At 32.3% G+C, this 20035-nt stretch overlaps 1 protein-coding gene across 1 annotated transcript; it reads left to right on the plus strand.

The window, feature by feature from the left end:
- The first annotated feature begins 2150 nt into the window (after positions 1-2150).
- On the plus strand, positions 2151-9724 carry LOC107911480 (cellulose synthase A catalytic subunit 2 [UDP-forming]). The gene is made up of 14 exons (XM_016839296.2): positions 2151-2794; positions 3930-4125; positions 4209-4435; positions 4570-4672; positions 4753-4933; positions 5096-5362; positions 5507-5852; positions 6022-6159; positions 6688-6813; positions 6900-7112; positions 7194-7467; positions 7540-7736; positions 7828-8178; positions 8627-9724. Exons 1-14 carry the CDS (start codon positions 2714-2716, stop codon positions 9209-9211), a joined length of 3285 nt encoding a protein of 1094 aa, XP_016694785.1. The 5' UTR covers positions 2151-2713; the 3' UTR covers positions 9212-9724.
- The last annotated feature ends 10311 nt before the right edge of the window (positions 9725-20035 follow it).

The following is a 20035-nucleotide window of genomic DNA, read 5'->3' on the forward strand; positions in this document are numbered from 1 at the left end:
ACGTATTGGGTGTGATTTCTTAAATCTTGGATAAGTTGATGTTCTTTTAAAGTAAAGGAAATATTCCGAGTTTGGGATTCTAGAGGAATCGTGCCCTAACGTATTGGGTGTGATTTCTTGAATCTTGGATGAGTGGATGTTCTTTTAAAGTTTTATTGTACAAGTATTTTGGCCCAATTCATTTTGGGGAAAATTAGAATGCTGTGCCCTAACACATTGGGTGTGGTATCTTCTTTCTCTGAAATAATAAGGGTCTTAATACGTAGCCTTTTAAGTTTTGCTAAGGATTACTTTTTTTTCCAAATTCTCGACCTTAAGATACTAATTAATTAACTAGGTACCAATTTTGGGCGTTACGAGGGTGCTAATCCTTCCTCGTACGTAACTGACTCCCGGATCCGTTTTTCTAAAACTCGTAGACCAAAGCCGTTTTTTTAGGTGATCCAATCACACCTCAATAAAAGATTAGTGGCGACTCCCAAATTTTCATTTTTTTTAGAGTTGACAACCTAAATTTTTTGTTTTCAAAAATGGTTTCGACAGTTTTTTTCTGACCTAGTTGGTACCTAAACTTGTATTTTGTCACTTAAATTGGTATTTTCGCATTAATACCATAAGTTTGTGTTGATGTGACACAAATGACAAATATGATGGTGACACATGGTAACCTATCAGTATGACGCATGATGAACATAATTTAAAAAATTTTAAAAATATATAAATTAATAAAAATAAAACTTTTTTTGCATTAAGGATGAACCTAGACAAATGATTGTCCGAATTCAAATGTACTTGAACAACCATTTATCTATATTCATTTTGACGTACTTTTAGTAAGTTTATATGTTTTTAACTTTTTTTTATAAAATATTTGTTTATTATTATTTCGAAATTAAAATTATATAAAATTTTAATAAAAGGGTTAATACATAGTTTACCCCTTTAATTTATTAAAAAGTATCTAGTTAGTATTTGAGTTTTTTTTCTAACCTAGTTGGTACCTAAACTTGTATTTCATCACTCAAATTGGTATCTTCTCACTAACACCGTACTGTAAGTTTGTGTTGATGTGACACTAATGACAAATCTGATAGTGACACATGGCAATCTATCAGTATGACGCATGATGAACATAATTTAAAAAAATTAAAAATATATAAATTAATAAAAATAAAACTTTTTTCTCATCAAGAATGAACCTAGACATATGGTTGTCCAAATTCAAATGTATTTGGACAAACATTTGTCTAAGTTCATTTTGATGTACTTTTAGTAAGTTTATATGTTTTTTTAATTTTTTATAAAATATTTGTTTATTATTATTTTGAAATTAAAAATATATAAAATTTTAAAATGTATAAATTAATAAAATATATAAAAAAATTTACATAAAAAATGAACTTAGACAAATGGTTGTCCAATTTAAATACATATGGATAACTGTTTAGCCAAATTCATGGTAGATGTTCTTTTTAGTTCTTTTATATATTTATAAAATCTTAATTATTTTTATTATATTGTATTTTTATATATTTTTTAAAATATTATAGGCTTTTTATATATTTTTAATGGTATATATTTTTTTTATAAATTTACATTTTATATATATTTTTGAATAATAACTTAAAAATTGATATTTTATAAGAAATAAAAAATATATATTTTACTAAAATTATATCTAGATTTATATGTATCTGGACAACTATTTATTCAGGTTCATTCTTAACGTGAAAACAAATATTTTTATTAATTTATATATTTTAATTTTTAATTTTTGATTAACACGACAACCATTTAAATGTATTTAGATTTTTAAAATTTTTTAATTTATATCTACCATATGTCATGTTAAGAGATTACTATATGTCAGCATCGGATTGACCATCAATATCAAATCAACACAAACAAATTGACTAAATAATTTTTATTTTTGAACCATTTCAGAGGTCAACCCTTGCATTAATTTTTTAGAAATAAAGAATAGAATCCATTAATCAATAAAAATAAAAAATGTTCTTTGGTTTTTCTAAAAAATATTATTCTTTTGGTAATAATAATACTAAACAAGGATTTAATTTTTGATCAAATAATTTATTAAGAAAATCCAAAATATCCTTAAAAAAAGAGAGAGAAAATCTCAGGAAAGGAAAAAACTCAAGAAAGAAAGGTTAAAAAAAAACACTTAGACCCCAGCTTCCAGATCTAAATTCTTTCCCCATAGCCAACAAAACACTCAACAGTCTTTTTTTTTTCTTTTTTTCTTTTTGGGATTATTATTTTTCTCTATCTTTTAGAAGTGCTTCCCCTTCTGCTTGTTATCTCCTTCTTCGTTACGCGTCCTCATTTTAAACACTTTCATCACTACTTTCTCTCTCTAAAACTTTCCATTTTTCTTTTATTCTCGTTCTCTGAAATTGCGACCGAACCAGCCAGGTTTCCAAGCAGACTTGGCTTGCTTCTCAATCCAAAACCCATTTCCCTTTGTTTGTTCCTTTTCCCCCTTTTCGAGTATCTTATTCCATTATTATAATACCACCGGAGGGTACTCTTTTGTGGTGGAGCTGCGATTTCTCTTTCTTGTTATGGGAAGTGAAAGGACCAATTTTGGATCTTTTCGAGGAAATTGGTGGTACTGAGACTTGACTTCATTCAGTACTGAAGAAGAGACCGAGGGTTTTCAGAGTTGGATTGTTTCCTATTGCTATAATCGGCTATGGACACTGGAGGCCGACTCATTGCTGGTTCTCACAACAGAAATGAATTTGTTTTGATAAACGCAGATGAAAATGCAAGAGTAAGATACTTGTAATGTAATCTAAAAAAAAAAGAGCTTCTGTTTTTTTTTTACGTCTTTTTTGTTATTTGAGGAATACCCACTTGCTAATTTTGCTGTTTCATGAAATGGGTTTTCGTATTTCTTTCTGTGTATTGCACGAAATTGCGAGTAATTTCATTTCTCTGATCAGGATTTCACTAGAAATGTAACATGTTTTTGAGGCTAAATTTACAAAATTTTATACCTTTTTGTTCCATTTTGAGCCTTAAACCCCCTGAATCTTTTGAGTTTCTTTGGGGTTTTGGGTTTTTCGTCATGGGAGTTTAAAAATAGAGTTGTCTGAGTGTTGCTTGGTTAATAGGCGTTTCCATTACATTTCGTTTTAGGTGAAGTTCGGTTTTTGTGGTTGTTAACTATATGATTTTTGATGTTTTTAGGTCTGGTTCAGATTTCTTTTCTTGCATTTAAGATTTGCTATTCCTTCATTTTAGATTCTGGGAATTTGGCACAAACTGGAAGAAAGCATATGATTCTGATTCTGCCGTACATATTGGTCTCGTTAAATTGTTGAATTCTTCCAAATCTTTTGGAATTTAAGACATGGATGATTTGAATTTTGTCATAATGCTGAACTAAGCTCTGCTTATTTTTTTTGGCAATATTGATTTAAATCTTCAATGATTTAGCTTATACAGTTTTTAATGTAGCGTTCAAGTTCCTTATGTATTTATGATTTAATAAGCTATTTGAACTTGCAAGTTGCAATGCTCTCATAAAGGAGGAAATAAGAACGGGAGCTGTTTTTGTGAACCACTGTGTTGATAACCAGAAAAATATTAACTAAGATGTGAAGAAATAAATTCCTTATGTCTGCAATTCTATTTTTGTTTGCAAAGTATTGCCTTCATCAAAACATATTAAGTTGAAATGAAAATGTTGGTAGTTCTAATTGGTAACTGGTCAAGGTTTGATGTAATTACAGGGTTAGCTTCTAGTACATTTAGGCATTTGTTAAATTCTGTGAGAATTGTTCTCCTTCAGGACTGTGCAAATAGAACTTTTACCACTGCTTTAGTTTGCACTGGATTTGTTGTTCTGGCATTTCATAATCAGGTACTGATGGTACGCTCTTTGTGGTTGTTGTTCTTATCAGATAAAGTCTGTGAAAGAATTGAGTGGGCAAACGTGTCAGATCTGTGGGGATGAGATTGAGATTACAGTGGATGGGGAGCCCTTTGTTGCCTGCAACGAATGTGCTTTCCCTGTGTGCAGACCCTGCTATGAGTATGAGAGAAGAGAAGGAAACCAAGCTTGCCCGCAGTGCAAAACCAGATATAAACGAATCAAAGGTGAAAGTGTTATTGCAATGTATGAGCTACATTGGCATTCCAAATGACTTATGAGTGTCCCTAACTAGTGATGTGAATTGCAGGCAGTCCTAGGGTTGAAGGTGATGAGGAAGAAGATGACATAGATGACCTGGACAATGAGTTCGACTATGATGCTTTGGATCCTCAACAAGTTGCTGAGGCTATGCTCGGTGGGCACCTTAACACTGGCCGTGGTTTCCACCCTAATGGCTCTGGATTGCCTGCACATTCAGAATTAGATTCTTCTCCTCCTAGCTCCCAAATTCCTCTCTTGACCTATGGTGAGGAGGTGAGTCTCCGTGCTCTTCTCCCTGTTTATATGTATTTGTAAGAGTTCCAAATTATGGATGCTCTGTGTTCTTAGTTCTTACACTGCTCTACACAAACAGTAGTTGCATTATAACAATATTTTTATTGTTTTAGCATTCGGAGATTTCTGCTGATCATCATGCTCTCATTGTACCCCCATTTATGGGTCATGGAAATAGAGTTCATCCAATGCCTTATACTGATCCAGCTGTACCTTGTAAGTCATTATCCCTCTGCTTGTTACCAATGTGAATTAATTCTCTCCAGTCTTGGACCTTAGTGTTTTCACTGCTGCAGTGCAACCAAGACCAATGGTTCCTAAGAAAGATATAGCAGTATATGGTTATGGAAGTGTTGCATGGAAGGACCGGATGGAGGAGTGGAAGAAACGGCAGAATGACAAACTTCAGGTGGTTAAGCACGAAGGGGGGAATGATGGTGGAAATGGAGAGGAGCTAGATGATGCTGATTTGCCAATGTAAATGATTGTTTAAAGCATATGATTTGATTTTTGTTACTACTGTTTGTAATCACTGACGGCATTTTAGGCAGATTTGTTTCTAAAATTCTGCACAATTGTACATTTTGCTTGTATCTATTATTGTTCTATTATCATTTAAAAAATTGTTTTTGTTTTCAGGATGGATGAAGGCAGGCAACCACTTTCAAGGAAGCTACCCATTCCTTCAAGCAAGATAAATCCTTACAGAATGATTATCATAATCCGTCTTGCAATTCTTGGCCTCTTTTTTCACTATCGACTTCTGCATCCAGTTAGGGATGCTTATGGCTTGTGGTTGACATCTGTAATATGTGAAATATGGTTTGCTGTTTCGTGGATTCTGGATCAATTCCCAAAATGGTACCCTATAGAGCGTGAAACATACCTTGATCGGCTGTCTCTGAGGTTTGTAGCAGTGCTGACAACTTACCATGTTTTATGTTTCTATATGAATATTTGACATGAATTCAGATTTCTGCCTCCATGCTTAATGTTCCTTCATGCTATTATGAATATGGTGCCACTTGCTAATTTGACCTTTATGCGCAGATATGAGAAAGAAGGGAAATTATCAGAATTAGCTAGTATTGACGTTTTTGTGAGTACAGTGGATCCAATGAAAGAACCTCCACTAATCACTGCAAATACAGTTTTGTCCATCCTTGCTGTTGATTATCCTGTCGATAAAGTCGCATGCTATGTATCAGATGATGGTGCTGCCATGCTCACATTTGAAGCTCTCTCTGAGACATCTGAATTTGCTAGGAAATGGGTTCCTTTCTGTAAAAAGTTCAATATTGAGCCCCGTGCTCCAGAGTGGTATTTTTCTCAAAAGATAGACTACCTAAAAAACAAAGTTCATCCAGCTTTTGTCAGGGAAAGGCGAGCAATGAAGGTATGATTTCTTGTAATGCATTTTAAGATGTATTCTATTTAAGTTATTTTATTTAAAGTTCTAAAAATCTTTGCAATTTCTAATCAATCTGAGGTTGAATTTAGGAATTATGATTTTTTCTTTTGATAACAATGCTTAATTTATTTGAATATATTGTTTGATTGGACAGAGAGAATATGAAGAATTTAAAGTTAGAATAAATGGACTGGTATCCACAGCACAGAAGGTTCCCGAGGATGGTTGGACAATGCAGGATGGAACTCCATGGCCTGGAAACTGTGTACGTGACCATCCTGGCATGATTCAGGTGAGATAGTGTTGCATCTGACTTGCCTTATTATTATTATTATTATTATATTTTGAAGTGTTTGTTATGGAGAGCAATTGAAGCATTATGGAGGAACTTTACTGTAGAGAAAACACCACCTTTAGGATAGACACATTCTTGACGAAATGCATCATTCTTTGTTACCTTAACTATTTATTTGATTTGTTTCTTGTGGCCATGCATGTGGGAGAGACTTGCTCATCAATAATTGGTTGGGAAAATAGGTTTATTTATTTTATTTGTGATAGTTGTTCATGATTTAAGACTTGATTAATTTTTGGTGCCTCCTACAGCATGGCTGTTTGCTAATCCTACCTCATTTTTATTGAGTATTTTAGAATTTTTAGTTTTGAGATAGATTATTTGTTTGATATACTGTAATCCTGAGATAGCATTTGTATGGACTTTGAGCTCCTTGACCCTTGCTATTTTGATTTAGGGGTACTATGATATCTCATAAGTTAATTGATGTTCTTATTTGCACTTGACTAAATTAGTTCCTGACAGGTTTTCCTAGGTCATAGTGGTGTGCGTGATGTGGAAGGAAATGAGTTACCTCATCTAGTTTATGTTTCTCGTGAGAAGAGGCCAGGGTTTGAACACCATAAAAAGGCGGGGGCCATGAATGCTCTGGTAAGGCACATGTTCTTTATTTTTCGTACTGTTTTGGCAGTTAAAACTTGGTTTCAAGCTTATGTACTTCATTGTTTATGTTGAAGATACGAGTCTCATCAGTCCTCTCAAATGCTCCTTATCTTCTGAACGTTGATTGCGATCACTATATTAATAATAGCAAAGCACTTAGAGAAGCAATGTGTTTCATGATGGACCCCACTTCAGGGAAGAAAGTCTGTTATGTGCAGTTTCCTCAAAGATTTGATGGAATTGATCGGCATGATAGATACTCAAACCGAAATGTTGTGTTCTTTGATGTAAGTTTATTTCATTTTCCCTATCAATTATCTGTTATTTTCTTTTATCTTTCAAAGCCTAATCTCTTAAATCTAAATCAGATCAACATGAAAGGATTAGATGGCATACAAGGACCTATTTATGTTGGAACAGGATGTGTTTTCAGAAGGCAAGCACTTTATGGTTTTGATGCACCTATTACCAAGAAGCCTCCTGGCAAGACCTGCAATTGTTTGCCAAAATGGTGCTGCTGCCTCTGCTGTTGTTCTAGAAAGAACAAGAAAACAAAGCAAAAGAAAGACAAGACGAAGAAGTCTAAGCAAAGGGAAGCTTCAAAGCAGATACACGCTCTTGAAAACATAGAAGGAATTTCAGGTAAGGGTTCACTTACAGCCTTTTATTTATTTTAACACTCTAAACTGGAATTTATGTGTGTAACACTGTCAGAGTCAAACACTTTGAAGTCATCTGAAGCTTCACAAGTTAAATTGGAGAAGAAGTTTGGTCAGTCTCCTGTGTTTGTGGCTTCCACTCTTCTGGAGGATGGTGGAATTCCTCAAAATGCGAGCCCTGCATCATTACTTAGCGAAGCAATCCAAGTCATAAGTTGTGGTTATGAAGATAAAACAGAATGGGGAAAGGAAGTAAGTAAACCAAAATCAATCTGAATACTAATATAGGCACGTTATAATTTGTTAATATCTCATGATCATCCAATTTTCAACTTGCAACCAGGTTGGCTGGATTTATGGTTCTGTTACTGAGGATATCCTAACAGGATTCAAGATGCACTGTCATGGCTGGCGATCTGTGTACTGCATACCTAAGAGACCTGCTTTTAAGGGTTCGGCTCCTATTAATCTCTCAGATCGTCTACACCAAGTTCTTCGTTGGGCTCTTGGATCTGTCGAAATTTTCTTGAGCAGACATTGTCCCATTTGGTATGGATATGGGGGTGGATTGAAATGGTTGGAACGATTTTCATACATAAACTCAGTTGTATATCCATGGACCTCAATTCCATTGCTTGTTTACTGTACCCTTCCAGCTATCTGTCTCCTTACTGGGAAGTTTATTGTTCCTGAGGTAAGAACTAATGGTCTTGCTTTATGCTCTATTCTAGCATTTAATCTAGCTTTCAGAGTGAACTTTATTCCTGTTGACTCATTTTGAATTGATATCACAACAGTGAGATCTGTTTGAAAGTTGAAACCTGAAATGTCTGTATGTCCACGCCAGAACCGTAATTGAAGCTGTAGATGAGTTGAGTTACCAATTGGTCAACCTTATAATTATATCGTGATTTAGATGATTTTGAACTATATCTTTCCAGTGGTTTATTTTTCATATGAATTTCACTTTTTCTTTAGTAATGTTTAACTTTGTAGCCTCAGGAAAGAGAATCATGTTGCTTAAACGTTAGTTTCTTTGTTGATGGTGGATTATGGTGCACCCCAAGTCATACTCTGTTGATTTTTAGTTTCCTATTGACTAGGACCTTGTCTAACATGGAATTCCTTGATTTCATTTGCAGATTAGTAATTATGCCAGTCTAATATTCATGGCACTCTTCATATCAATTGCTGCAACTGGTATTCTTGAGATGCAGTGGGGTGGCGTTGGAATTGATGACTGGTGGAGGAATGAGCAGTTCTGGGTGATTGGAGGTGTATCATCACATCTTTTTGCCCTCTTTCAAGGTTTACTAAAGGTTCTGGCTGGTGTCAGTACAAGCTTCACTGTAACCTCTAAAGCAGCAGATGACGGTGAATTTTCCGAGCTTTACCTCTTCAAGTGGACATCCTTGCTCATCCCTCCTACCACGTTATTGGTCATAAACATTATTGGTGTCGTGGTCGGAATCTCAGATGCCATCAATAATGGGTATGATTCTTGGGGCCCATTGTTTGGGCGACTATTCTTCGCCTTTTGGGTTATTATCCACCTTTACCCCTTCCTCAAGGGTTTGCTTGGGAAACAAGACCGGATGCCAACCATTATTCTGGTATGGTCTATTCTGCTGGCCTCAATCTTGACTCTCATGTGGGTACGAATAAACCCATTTGTGTCAAAAGATGGACCTGTACTAGAGGTTTGCGGGCTGAATTGTGATGACTAGGAGATTAGAGAGAATAAAGAAGCAGCAGCATTGGCTCTGGAGTTATAATCTCATTTGCCATGGTGGTTGAGTTGGGAGTTGCTTAAGGGATTTGTGGTATCCTGAGCTGAATGCATTGCTTCTTTAGGTTATGTTGCATGGAGTATTCATAATGGGCAAAGCAGCAAATTTTGGGTAGGTGGCTTGGCTTGTGTAGATATAATTATAGGGGGTGGGGGATGTCACCTTTGTTATTTGGTTTTTTTACAGAGTTCTTTTTCTATTAATTCTTTTATTATATTTTCATTGTTTTAAGTTCCTTTGGGTTCCTGTGTATTTTTGGGGGTATGTATTCCTTAAGTTTGAAGGTATTTATTAATTCCTTGCCAATGTGGGGAGGGGATTGGATATAGGCCGTCTCAAAATTTATTACCATTTATCTTCTATTCTATTCTATTCTGGACTTTGGAGTTGGTCCAATGTACACGTTTATAAATTGAAAGTTATGAATGTTACATGACAATTTGTTCCTCATCTACCAATACATATAATGTATTTGTTTCGTGGTAATAATTCATGTTTTATTTGTCTGTATACGCAACATTCTGCTTAGGTCTTGTAACGTGTTTTTTCATGGTAATAATAATCGGTCAGATTGATTTATAGGTAGATATAGAATAGAGGATAGTTACGGTGGGAGTTTTCACGAGTAACATTAAGATAAGAAGCCAACAATAAATTTGTGGATATGTATTTCCAAATCGACAGGCAAATTGTTGTAAATCCATCGACGTGACTTTTCAATCAACCTGGCGCTTTTTTTTTTTTTTTTATCATTCATAGTTCTTTTAAATTTTACTGCACAGTTGGTGGAATGATGAATATTCCTTTTAATATTTTAATGCATTTCCCGCGTTAATTTAATATTAAAAAATAATATTTTCTATAAAACAATAATTTAATATCAAATATTTAAATAAGATTTTATATTAAATTATATTAAAGTATTTAAAATATTTTATTTTTATTTTTTTTTGAAATGTGGAAATAATAATTTATATTAAATTATATTAAAAGATTTTTTTTTATTTTCTCCTTCATCTTCATTGGTCCCTCTCTTTCCCCAAATTCATCTTCATCTTTCTCTCCAACGTTTTTCCAGAATCTAATAGATCGTCGTCGTTGCTACTGTCTTTCGCCATCATCAGTTACCAGCATGAATTTATCTAAATTTTACATTGAATGTCATTTTCATATCGATGCCGAAAATGTATCAATAATATTTTGTAGGTATCGATACCTTTTGCAAATCATCGATAAAAATATGTTTACTCAAATTCCTTCGAAGTCACTAAACTATTTTGGTATCAATACTGAAAAAGGTATCAATAATTTTTCTTGAGACATTGATAGTTTTTGCAAAGTATCAATAAAAATGTATTTGATCAAACTCTTTCGAAGTTAGAATGTGATTTTGATATGGATACTTTTATAAAAAAGAATGCTCTTCGAAAGATAACCATCAATCAACTCTAGCATCTAGCAAATCAAAATAAAAAAAAACCTCCGACGATTTCCAACGTCTATATAGGGTTAGAAACAATTGGTATAAATATACTTCAAAAACACTCTAAGAAGCAAGAAATCAAGAAAAAAAATTAAAGCTTTATTTTATTCATCTTTAACTTGTAAATATGTTGTTGAAAATATGGAATGACTGATATGTGCTTAAGAAAGTGCTCACTTCCTTTACCACTGCAATAGACAATGACTTTCCATATTTAAGGACTGGTAATTTGTTGAACCATATTTTTGGGTTGAGCTAAGATCGTGGAATATATCTAGTTTATCAATGAAGATCATATCACTTGGAGAAACATACTTGGAGAATTGGATCAGGTCGAGTCTATCTAATCCTTTGGATCGAGGTCACATTCGATTGCGGAAGCAACCTTGACTTAGTGCAACATTTCAAATTCATCATGTAATTATCATTCAAATCAAATCAATCATTATTTATATCCAAAGACATGAATTAAAGATATATAATATCTCATTTATCAAGTCTCAGGTTATACAAGTCAAAAAAGGAGCTAGGACTCGAATCCGAATTCAAATATCAAAATCCAATAGTGTGTCTCGAGATAGAACTTCTCTATTTAAGTATTTTTTTTCTTTGATGATGATATGTCTTGAGATGTTACGGTACAAGTCCTCAGTCTAGGCTCTTCATGTCTCAAGATTGGTCTCGAGACACACTTTCCCTGTTTTCCTAATTTAACTTCAATGTTTGGGTGGCTCGGGAATGAAGTTCTTGTCTCAAAACCTAAGAACAAGTCAACACTATTTTAGGTTCGATGTGTACTTGTCTTGAGATGAAAGGTCACTTGTCCTAAAACATGACATTGTATGTCTCGAGACCTAAATTAAAAAATGCACAATTATTTTTTTGATTTTTTAGAGTGTCTCGAGACATGTTTCCACTATCTTGAGACCAAATGGTCAAGTTACCTATGTATCACTTCCAAACACTCTTGAAAGAAGTCCCTAACACATTTTTCTTATACCAACATTATACCAATTCATCATTCATCAAATTGACCATTCTAGATGGACCTACACATATAATTTACACCATTCATGCATCAACACTAAGCATAATTGAACAAGTCATCAAACAAGCCAAACTATATTAACATCAAAATTTAGCTAACCAAACTTAACTTTAAAATACTTGAAGACACAATTGATGCCAAAACATACCAAGTCATGCAAAGTGGCTCTTAAACACAAGACTCAATCTAGGTACATGCCATTAATTATAAATTACATACGAAAGAAGTACAGACTTGATCCGAGTTGAGTTGAGTTACTGACATCGGATGCTTTACGATTTTTATCTACTAAATTATTCGAGACTTGCACATAGAAACAAATACAATAGTGCGCTGAGTATTAAATACTCAGTAGTGCTAACATAATTTGAAATGAATATATATAATTATATGTTTTGTAACATAATTAAGCAACATAGATAGAAATCATTGAATCTCATATTATCAGCTTTGCATTAATCTTACAATCACATAAGATTCCATGTTATCCAATTCTTAAAACGCCCCGGGACATTTTGTAACACCCCTAACCCTTATCCGTCGTCGAATTAGGGTTACGAGGCATTACCGACCAAATTCAACATTTTTAAAAAACCAAACTGATCACAACGTAAAAAAATTTTAATTACTTTCGCATAGCTATTATAATTTACAATCAAAAATGTAATTAACATCGTACTCAAACCTATACATGCCATAAGATTAAGTTCAAATATTTAACAAAATACCAAAAGAAGTCGATAGTGTGATGGACTATGCTGATGATCCCCGAGCTCGTAACGCGTTTCCAAAATCTATAAAAGCAAATGGACGAAAACAAACAAAGTAAGCTTTTATAGCTTAGTAAGTCTACAGCATAACTAAATGTATAAAAAAATATAAATAAAGTTACTTTTTAATCTATTTCACTGAGATTTCAATTAACACGAATAACTAATATTTATACATTATTGTACTCAGACCATTTCATTTATAGACAAATATGCATACCTGTCGAAAGCGATCAATTGAATATATATTTTTTATACCAAACAACATTACAACGAATGTATACAACCGAGCATATATATATTATACACATATCATAACCGAATGTGTATGAATACTCATTTTAAACTTTAAACCAATACAAATCTAATACATATGAACGTATGCATTCATTTTCATCAAATACTTATAAACCAAGGTATATATATATCTCGAATGCATATATAGTTACTAATCAAATATGTGTACCGAATATTTAAAAGTATATATTTATCAAATGCATAATCCCAGAGCATATATATATTTCTCAATTGTATAAGCCGGATATATATATAATCATCAAACGCACTTAGCCAAATGTATATATATAAATATACTTATCAATTAAATATATCCAAAATCATATAATTGTACACCTAATCACATACTTAAAACAGATTCACCGGCATTTAGCCTGCTAGGCTTTAAGCCTGATTCAGTACACCGGCACTTAGCCTGCTAGACATATAGTCTGAAATATTTCACCGGCATTAAGCCTGCTAGACATATAGTTTGAAGTGTTTCACCGGCAATAAGCCTGCTAAGCGCTATGCTTGAAAATCTCAATTTTCCCATATACAGAATAATTTCCTCAAATACTTATTAACAGAAAACACACATTCATTGTAGTCCATATTCAATCACAAAAGAGTTTGCGAATCATACATTCGATTCAATTCAAGAATCTGTACACAAATATACATTTAGATATATTCGAACTCCCAAGTACATTTTTAACATTTATACCTTAAAATATAATCAAGACTTATTCATATATATAGATGTTCCAACTCCATATAATTACTTATTCGAAATTATCTGGACAATTACAACATACATACTTTTAATCAAACCCAAATGTTTTTACATACATCTATATGTTCGAAACTTATGTATACATATGTATTATACATATCTTTAATTTAAGCAAGAATTTATACATGTATTTACTTACATATATTTGAATCTTAAGTGCACATATATATAACTCTCATACAACCAACCAAATTCAAGTATATGTATACATATAGATACATATATAATTATTTGAATTTATATATATAACTTTATACCATTCATACTTTAACTTAGTTCAAAAATTTATATAAGCATATACCTATATATTTGAACATTGTATATACATATTTATACCATTTATAATTTGAATTTATTCAATTAAATTACTTTTAATTATAGCTCAACAACAACATAATAGATATTCATACATATATATATTGATTTAATAACATTAAATAGCTAATAGACTTACCTCGGACGATGGAAAATCGAAGTCGGACGATTATTCGACTAATTTGGCTTTTCCCCGATCTAACTCCGATTTCTTTGGTTCTCGATCTAAATATATTCAAAATAAGATAATTTATTTATTAACACATTCAATTTAATCCAAAAACACATAATTTGGCAAATTACTATTTTGCCCCTAATATTTACACTTTTTGCAATTTAGTCCCTATTGCATAAAACACAATTTATACAAAATTTGCCCATACCACACAAGGGCCGAATATTCATGGTTCTCATACAAGTCCACACATTGCATTTATTTCACACTTTAGTCCCCAAAAATTTAATTTCACAATTTAGCCCTATTTACTCAATTTCACTAAAAATTCCAATACAAAATATATTAATCTAACAGATATATTTCATATTTCACCTACTAACATCATAAAACTCAAGCATTCATCAATGGCACATTTCAAAACCATCCAGAATTCACAAAATTAAGATAAGGGTTTTGAAGAACACGAAGCAACGATCTCAAAAACGTACAAATTATCAAAAACCGAAGTAAAACATACCTTGAATTAAGCTTGTTAATGACCGAATACCTCAAAGCTTTTAAACCCTATTTTTTTTTCTAAGTTTCGGCAAAGGAAGAATGAAAATAATGGCTTCAATTGATTTATTATATCATTTTATTAGTTTACTATATTAACCTTTAATACAAAATATATAAACCTTATAATATAAGGTCATTTTTGACCATTATCACCCACTCACTACTTTATGGTCTTATTGCATCATAAATCCTTCCATTTAAAAAGACAACAACAATTAGGTGCTTTTAAAATTAACCCCTAAATTTTTATTTTTCGCGATTTAATCCTTTTATTAATCGGACACTCAAACAACAAAATTAAAACACGAAAATTTCACACAATCAAATGCACACAAAGTAAACACACAAAATAATATTGAAATATTTTTAGGACTCAGATTTGTGGTCCCGAAACTACTATTCCGATTAGAGTCAAACCGGGTTGTTACACATTTGATTTATATTTTTAACTATTAATAATATCGATACACCCTCAGAGAATTAGCGTCTCATTTCTCATAACACTAATAATCTCAACATTCATGTTTATAACATGATCATTTACCATGTATAATTCATATTTTTATTATTATTACGGTCTCTATTAACTGACTTGGATTTGAGGACGGATATACAATTCAAACCACCAACGCACCAATATACGCATCGAACTGCTAGTCAAGCATAAATGCACTGATCTTACCAGCTACACTAGAATACGCTCGTACCTTCAAGGAATTTGAGCTAGTGATACGTTCTCGACCCCCATGGTATTAGAGAACTACCGAAATATAATACGCACTCAATGTTAGATATTCTTATTACAAATGGGGTTCATCATCATTATAGCATGTCAACTATACCTATAACCTTATCCAACATCATTAATAGGGTATTTTCCTTTACTATTATAATCAAATCATATTACAAAGAGAATAACATCATAATCTTACATTTTAATCTTATAATTTAATAACATTTACCGATAATCATATCATTTAAACTGTACTCAAATTATTAATGCATAATAACATTTAAAGTCAAATACAATTATAACACATGTCGTTTATAATTTTCATCACTTATACTCAATCAAATTACACCATCTTTACTTAAATATCTCATGTGTACTTATCGTCATATCACTTCTTACCAGGGCATGATTCCGTCAATTAATATTCAATTTTAAAACATAATAGAAAAAGATTAATATCATAATCTCGACCTCATCAGTTATCCACATCTTATAGTAACAACTATCAATTCAAATAATACTTACAATCTTATCATATTACTTCCTAACAAAGTAAAATTTGTCACAACAATTTACTATTTATAAACAATCAATATACACTTATTTATATATAAATAGGAACAAAGTTATTTATTATTAACAATCATTGAAACACACTATAGTTAAATTAACATGACATTATTTCAATGCAATCTCATAGTCACAAACATATATATACATGTTTTAGACGTGATCCAATCGATTCAATTGATGAGATTTATACATACCTCGAATTGAGTTTGATATCAGTAATATTTTATTATAATTAATCACTTATTTAAATATAAATTGAAGTCAAGTTACGAGAGGACAAACCAAAACCATTATCCATCGTTCAATTCATCTTTTTTCCTTGACATTCCAACGTTGTTAATTACGTATAACAAATTCAATTATGAAAATAACATTAGTTTGTCATTCAATAAAGACAAACCAAAAACCAAACATAATTGTTGACCTTTACATTTAGATCCCTTTTCAACCCTAATATTCAAAATGCTTGTAATAACCTAATTTAGGGTCTAATCGGAACAGTGGTTTCGGGACCACAAATTCGATGAGGAAAATTTTATTATTATTATATTTTTATGGTATACAAATTCACAAAAATATTTCGTGAAAAGTTCGTTCGAAAATTTTGACGTTTGAGCACTCAAATTAATAAAAAGGACTAAATTAGCAAAAGTGCAAAAGTTGAGTTCCATATGTTAAAGGTGTTTAATTGTTATGGAATTACAAATTAGGGGTCCTTATGTAGTAATTAGACCATTAGTTAGTAATGGACAAAAATGAACATGAAATAAGTGAAATAATATTTTTTTAAATAAGGGCATTTTAGTCATTTAGTAAATAAATAGAATTAAAATGGGAAAAAGATGTAAAAATGGGGTTCATCATCTTTGTTGCTGTCAAAAATTGAAAGAAGCCATAGCTAGGGTTTCTTTACTCCTTCAAGCTCATAGTAAGTGCATTCTAGCCCCGTTTTTAATGTTCTTCGCATTTTTGAGATATTCGTAGCTCGGTTTATCTATTTCTACTGTTATTTTGAGCTAGGGTTGAAATTTGAAAAATTAGTTGATACGAGTCACAAAGGCCCAACCCAAGCCCAAGAATGTGATGGGCTCAAATTACCACAAGACCCAATAACGAGATCAAAGGCCCGACAAATGCGTTCCTAACTAAATGAGACCATTCAGGAGTTTGTTAGCGAGGCTTTAGATGCGTACATGAAAGAAAGAGAAAATCAAGATTCACTTTCTTGTTTTCAAGAAAATCAAGAAACCGAATCTTGGCCCAATCTTGCTGTTTGGAGCAATTTCAAGAATCAAGAAAATCAAGATTTCAAATCTTAGAAATCTTAGTCCAAGAAACCAAATCTTGCAGCCAAAGCGCATTGGATCTCCGTTACGAGCATCAACGAACCAATTTCGGTAGAAGATGGAATACAAGCCCAAGTTCTTAAAGGCAAGGCCTAATAAGATGATTCCAAGCCCAAACAAGAAGACAAACCATACTTACTTGAAAATCAGGCCAAATTGTCAAAGTGGCCCAATTTGTAAAGTTTTATTTTTTAAATACTTAGTTTAAATTTTTATGTAGATATTCAATCCAAGAGGCCCAATTAAAAGCCCTTGGCCGAATTTCCATTTAAATATTAAAATAATTAGGAGTTTTTTTATTTTTAGTTTTCTAATTAGATTAGGAAAACACTTGAGAGGCCTATATAAAGGCTTGGCCGGCCACCTTGTTATTCACTTATCAAATGTATTTAAAATTTCAGATTTGTTTAAGTGCAGAATTCTCCTTGAGTTTTTCTCCAAGAATTCTCTCTTGAGTTTTCTTTAGAAGTCGTTTTAAAAATCTTTTGATTGTGGGAGCTATCTTCAGCCTTCTTCTTGCCATTGATATTCCTTTGGAGGGGAGATTAGAGCCGTTTGAAGGGAGTTGTGATATCTTTCGGGATTTCAAGGCTTCTTAGGACTGATCTTTTAATTTCTTGCTGTCAAATTTTTTTCTTTTAAATTCTGCTTGTGTCGATTTTATTTAATCACTTTGTTTGCTGTTCTTGTTGCGTTTCAGGCGTTCCAAAGCATTCCAAATCTGATTCGCCCTCTTCTTTACTAAAGATCGGATCGCCCCTTTTGTTCTTGGCAGCAAAATTCGTTCAAAATCCCTAAATTCCTTGTTCTTGCCGATTTCTTCTTTTCAGATTTGGGTTGTTTTGATTGCTAGAATTTTGGGGAAATTTAACTTGCTGTTTGTGTCTTCCTTTTCAGATTCGGCAGATTGGAGTATTCTTTGGGGTTCAATTACATGTTCTTGATTCCCCAAGAACCTTTATTAACATTTATTCTTATTCTCAATTTGATTCTTTACTGGTTTGAGGATTTTTATTCCAGATATGGAAATTCAAAGTTCTAATTTTTTAATTTCTGTTTCGTTTTAGATCTATTCGTTTAGAGCCTCGTAGTAGTTTTCTCGTGATTTGGCAACTCGATCTTGGTCTGCGCGCAACCCTCTAACATTAACCATGTGTGAAATGTATGTATTTTGATGTTTTATGAAAGAATATGAAGCTAGATTTATGTTAAACAACTTTTGCTAGCTGATTTTAAGTGAAACCGAGCAAAATAACATAATCAGTAAAAATATTTAATGTTTATAAGTAAGAGTTAGAGTGAGAATTTGATGTTTCCATAGAAGGAAAAAGTGTTCAGCATGTTGTAAAACATAAGAATAAAGAATGAAATTTAATTTCCAAACTTTGGGACAAAAATGTAAATATGTAAAAGTTTAGGGACAAAATTATAATTTTGGTAAAGTTGAGTCGAGGACTGTTTTGATAAATGTGAATATTAAACAAGCTAAATTTGCTATTATAGATCAAGAGAGACGTGGAAACAACCTCGATAAGGGAAAAGAAAAGATTGTGTAATTAATACATTGTTATAATTATTATTTTTATATTTTGTCATAATATATACGAAATGTTTGAATATGAAATAGTATATAACTCTTATAAATTTGGTATTGATAGTTGAATTGTTAAAAAATTAACTTGGATTGTGGATATATCAATTGGGAGTAATGATTGAAGTGGTTTGAATTGAATTATTAAATTTGTTATGGGTTTGGATGGAAATATTGAGAGTATGAATTGTTACGGATAAATTATAAATCATTGATGGGTATGAATCTCTATGGAATTGTCAGAATAAGAAAGGCTTGAATAAAATGTCTGCGAACACGTGTGTAGTACTAAGTGCAGGCTACCACGTGTATCGATAAATAACGGTCACATGTGTAGTACTAAGTGTAGGCTATTATGTGAACCGGAAGGCCTTGGTCATGTGTGTAGTACTATGTGTAGGCTACTACGTGAACCGAAAAGCGTGATCACGTGTGTAGTACTATGTGAAGGCTACTGCGTGTATCGAATGATAATAGTTAAATGAGTGGTACTGTGTGCAAACCACCGAATGTTTGCTATTATACCGACATGTTCAAAGTGATATGAGTATGGTAAACAAATATGAATATGTGATTGAAATGTGATAAGTTGCAAAAGAGTAACTAGAGTGATGAAGTTTTGTATTGTGCTTACAAAATAAATGGTTATAGTGTTATGTGAATAAGTGAATTCGAAACAAAACAGATTTGGATAGTGGCAGTGATGTTAGTTCGAAAAATCACCAAAAATTATAGAAATTGAGTTAGTGGTTGAATAAGACATGGAACTAAAGCTTAATGAGTCTACTTTTACATAAAAGATAAAGAATGGCCAAAGGAGTTATATATTTTGAGATATTGGAATTTTAGTGAGACAAGGTTTGAATGATTTCGAAATCCTCTGTTCTGACTTTGGAAAATCTAAAAATTGTAAAAAAATAATTATGGTTTGTAATTTACATGCTTAAATTTCTTATTGAGTCTATTTTCAAAAGAAATAAGTGGAAACATAATTTGAATTCTGTACTAAGAGATGACTGACTTTTAGTGAATTGAGGTCAGAAATGTCAAGCAGTGAAACAGGGGAACATTTAGAGAATAAACTGTACTAATTG

This window comes from Gossypium hirsutum, chromosome D11 (genome assembly GCF_007990345.1).
Source record: "Gossypium hirsutum isolate 1008001.06 chromosome D11, Gossypium_hirsutum_v2.1, whole genome shotgun sequence".
Classification (NCBI taxonomy): domain Eukaryota; kingdom Viridiplantae; phylum Streptophyta; class Magnoliopsida; order Malvales; family Malvaceae; genus Gossypium; species Gossypium hirsutum.

Bases quoted from the DNA above. Each gene is read 5' to 3' on its own strand.
- LOC107911480 (XM_016839296.2), top strand. From the start codon at position 2,714: ATGGACACTGGAGGCCGACTCATTGCTGGTTCTCACAACAGAAATGAA. The intron at 5,363-5,506 runs GTTTGTAGCAGT...CTTTATGCGCAG, and splicing joins CTTGATCGGCTGTCTCTGAG to ATATGAGAAAGAAGGGAAAT. The intron at 6,160-6,687 runs GTGAGATAGTGT...AGTTCCTGACAG, and splicing joins ACCATCCTGGCATGATTCAG to GTTTTCCTAGGTCATAGTGG.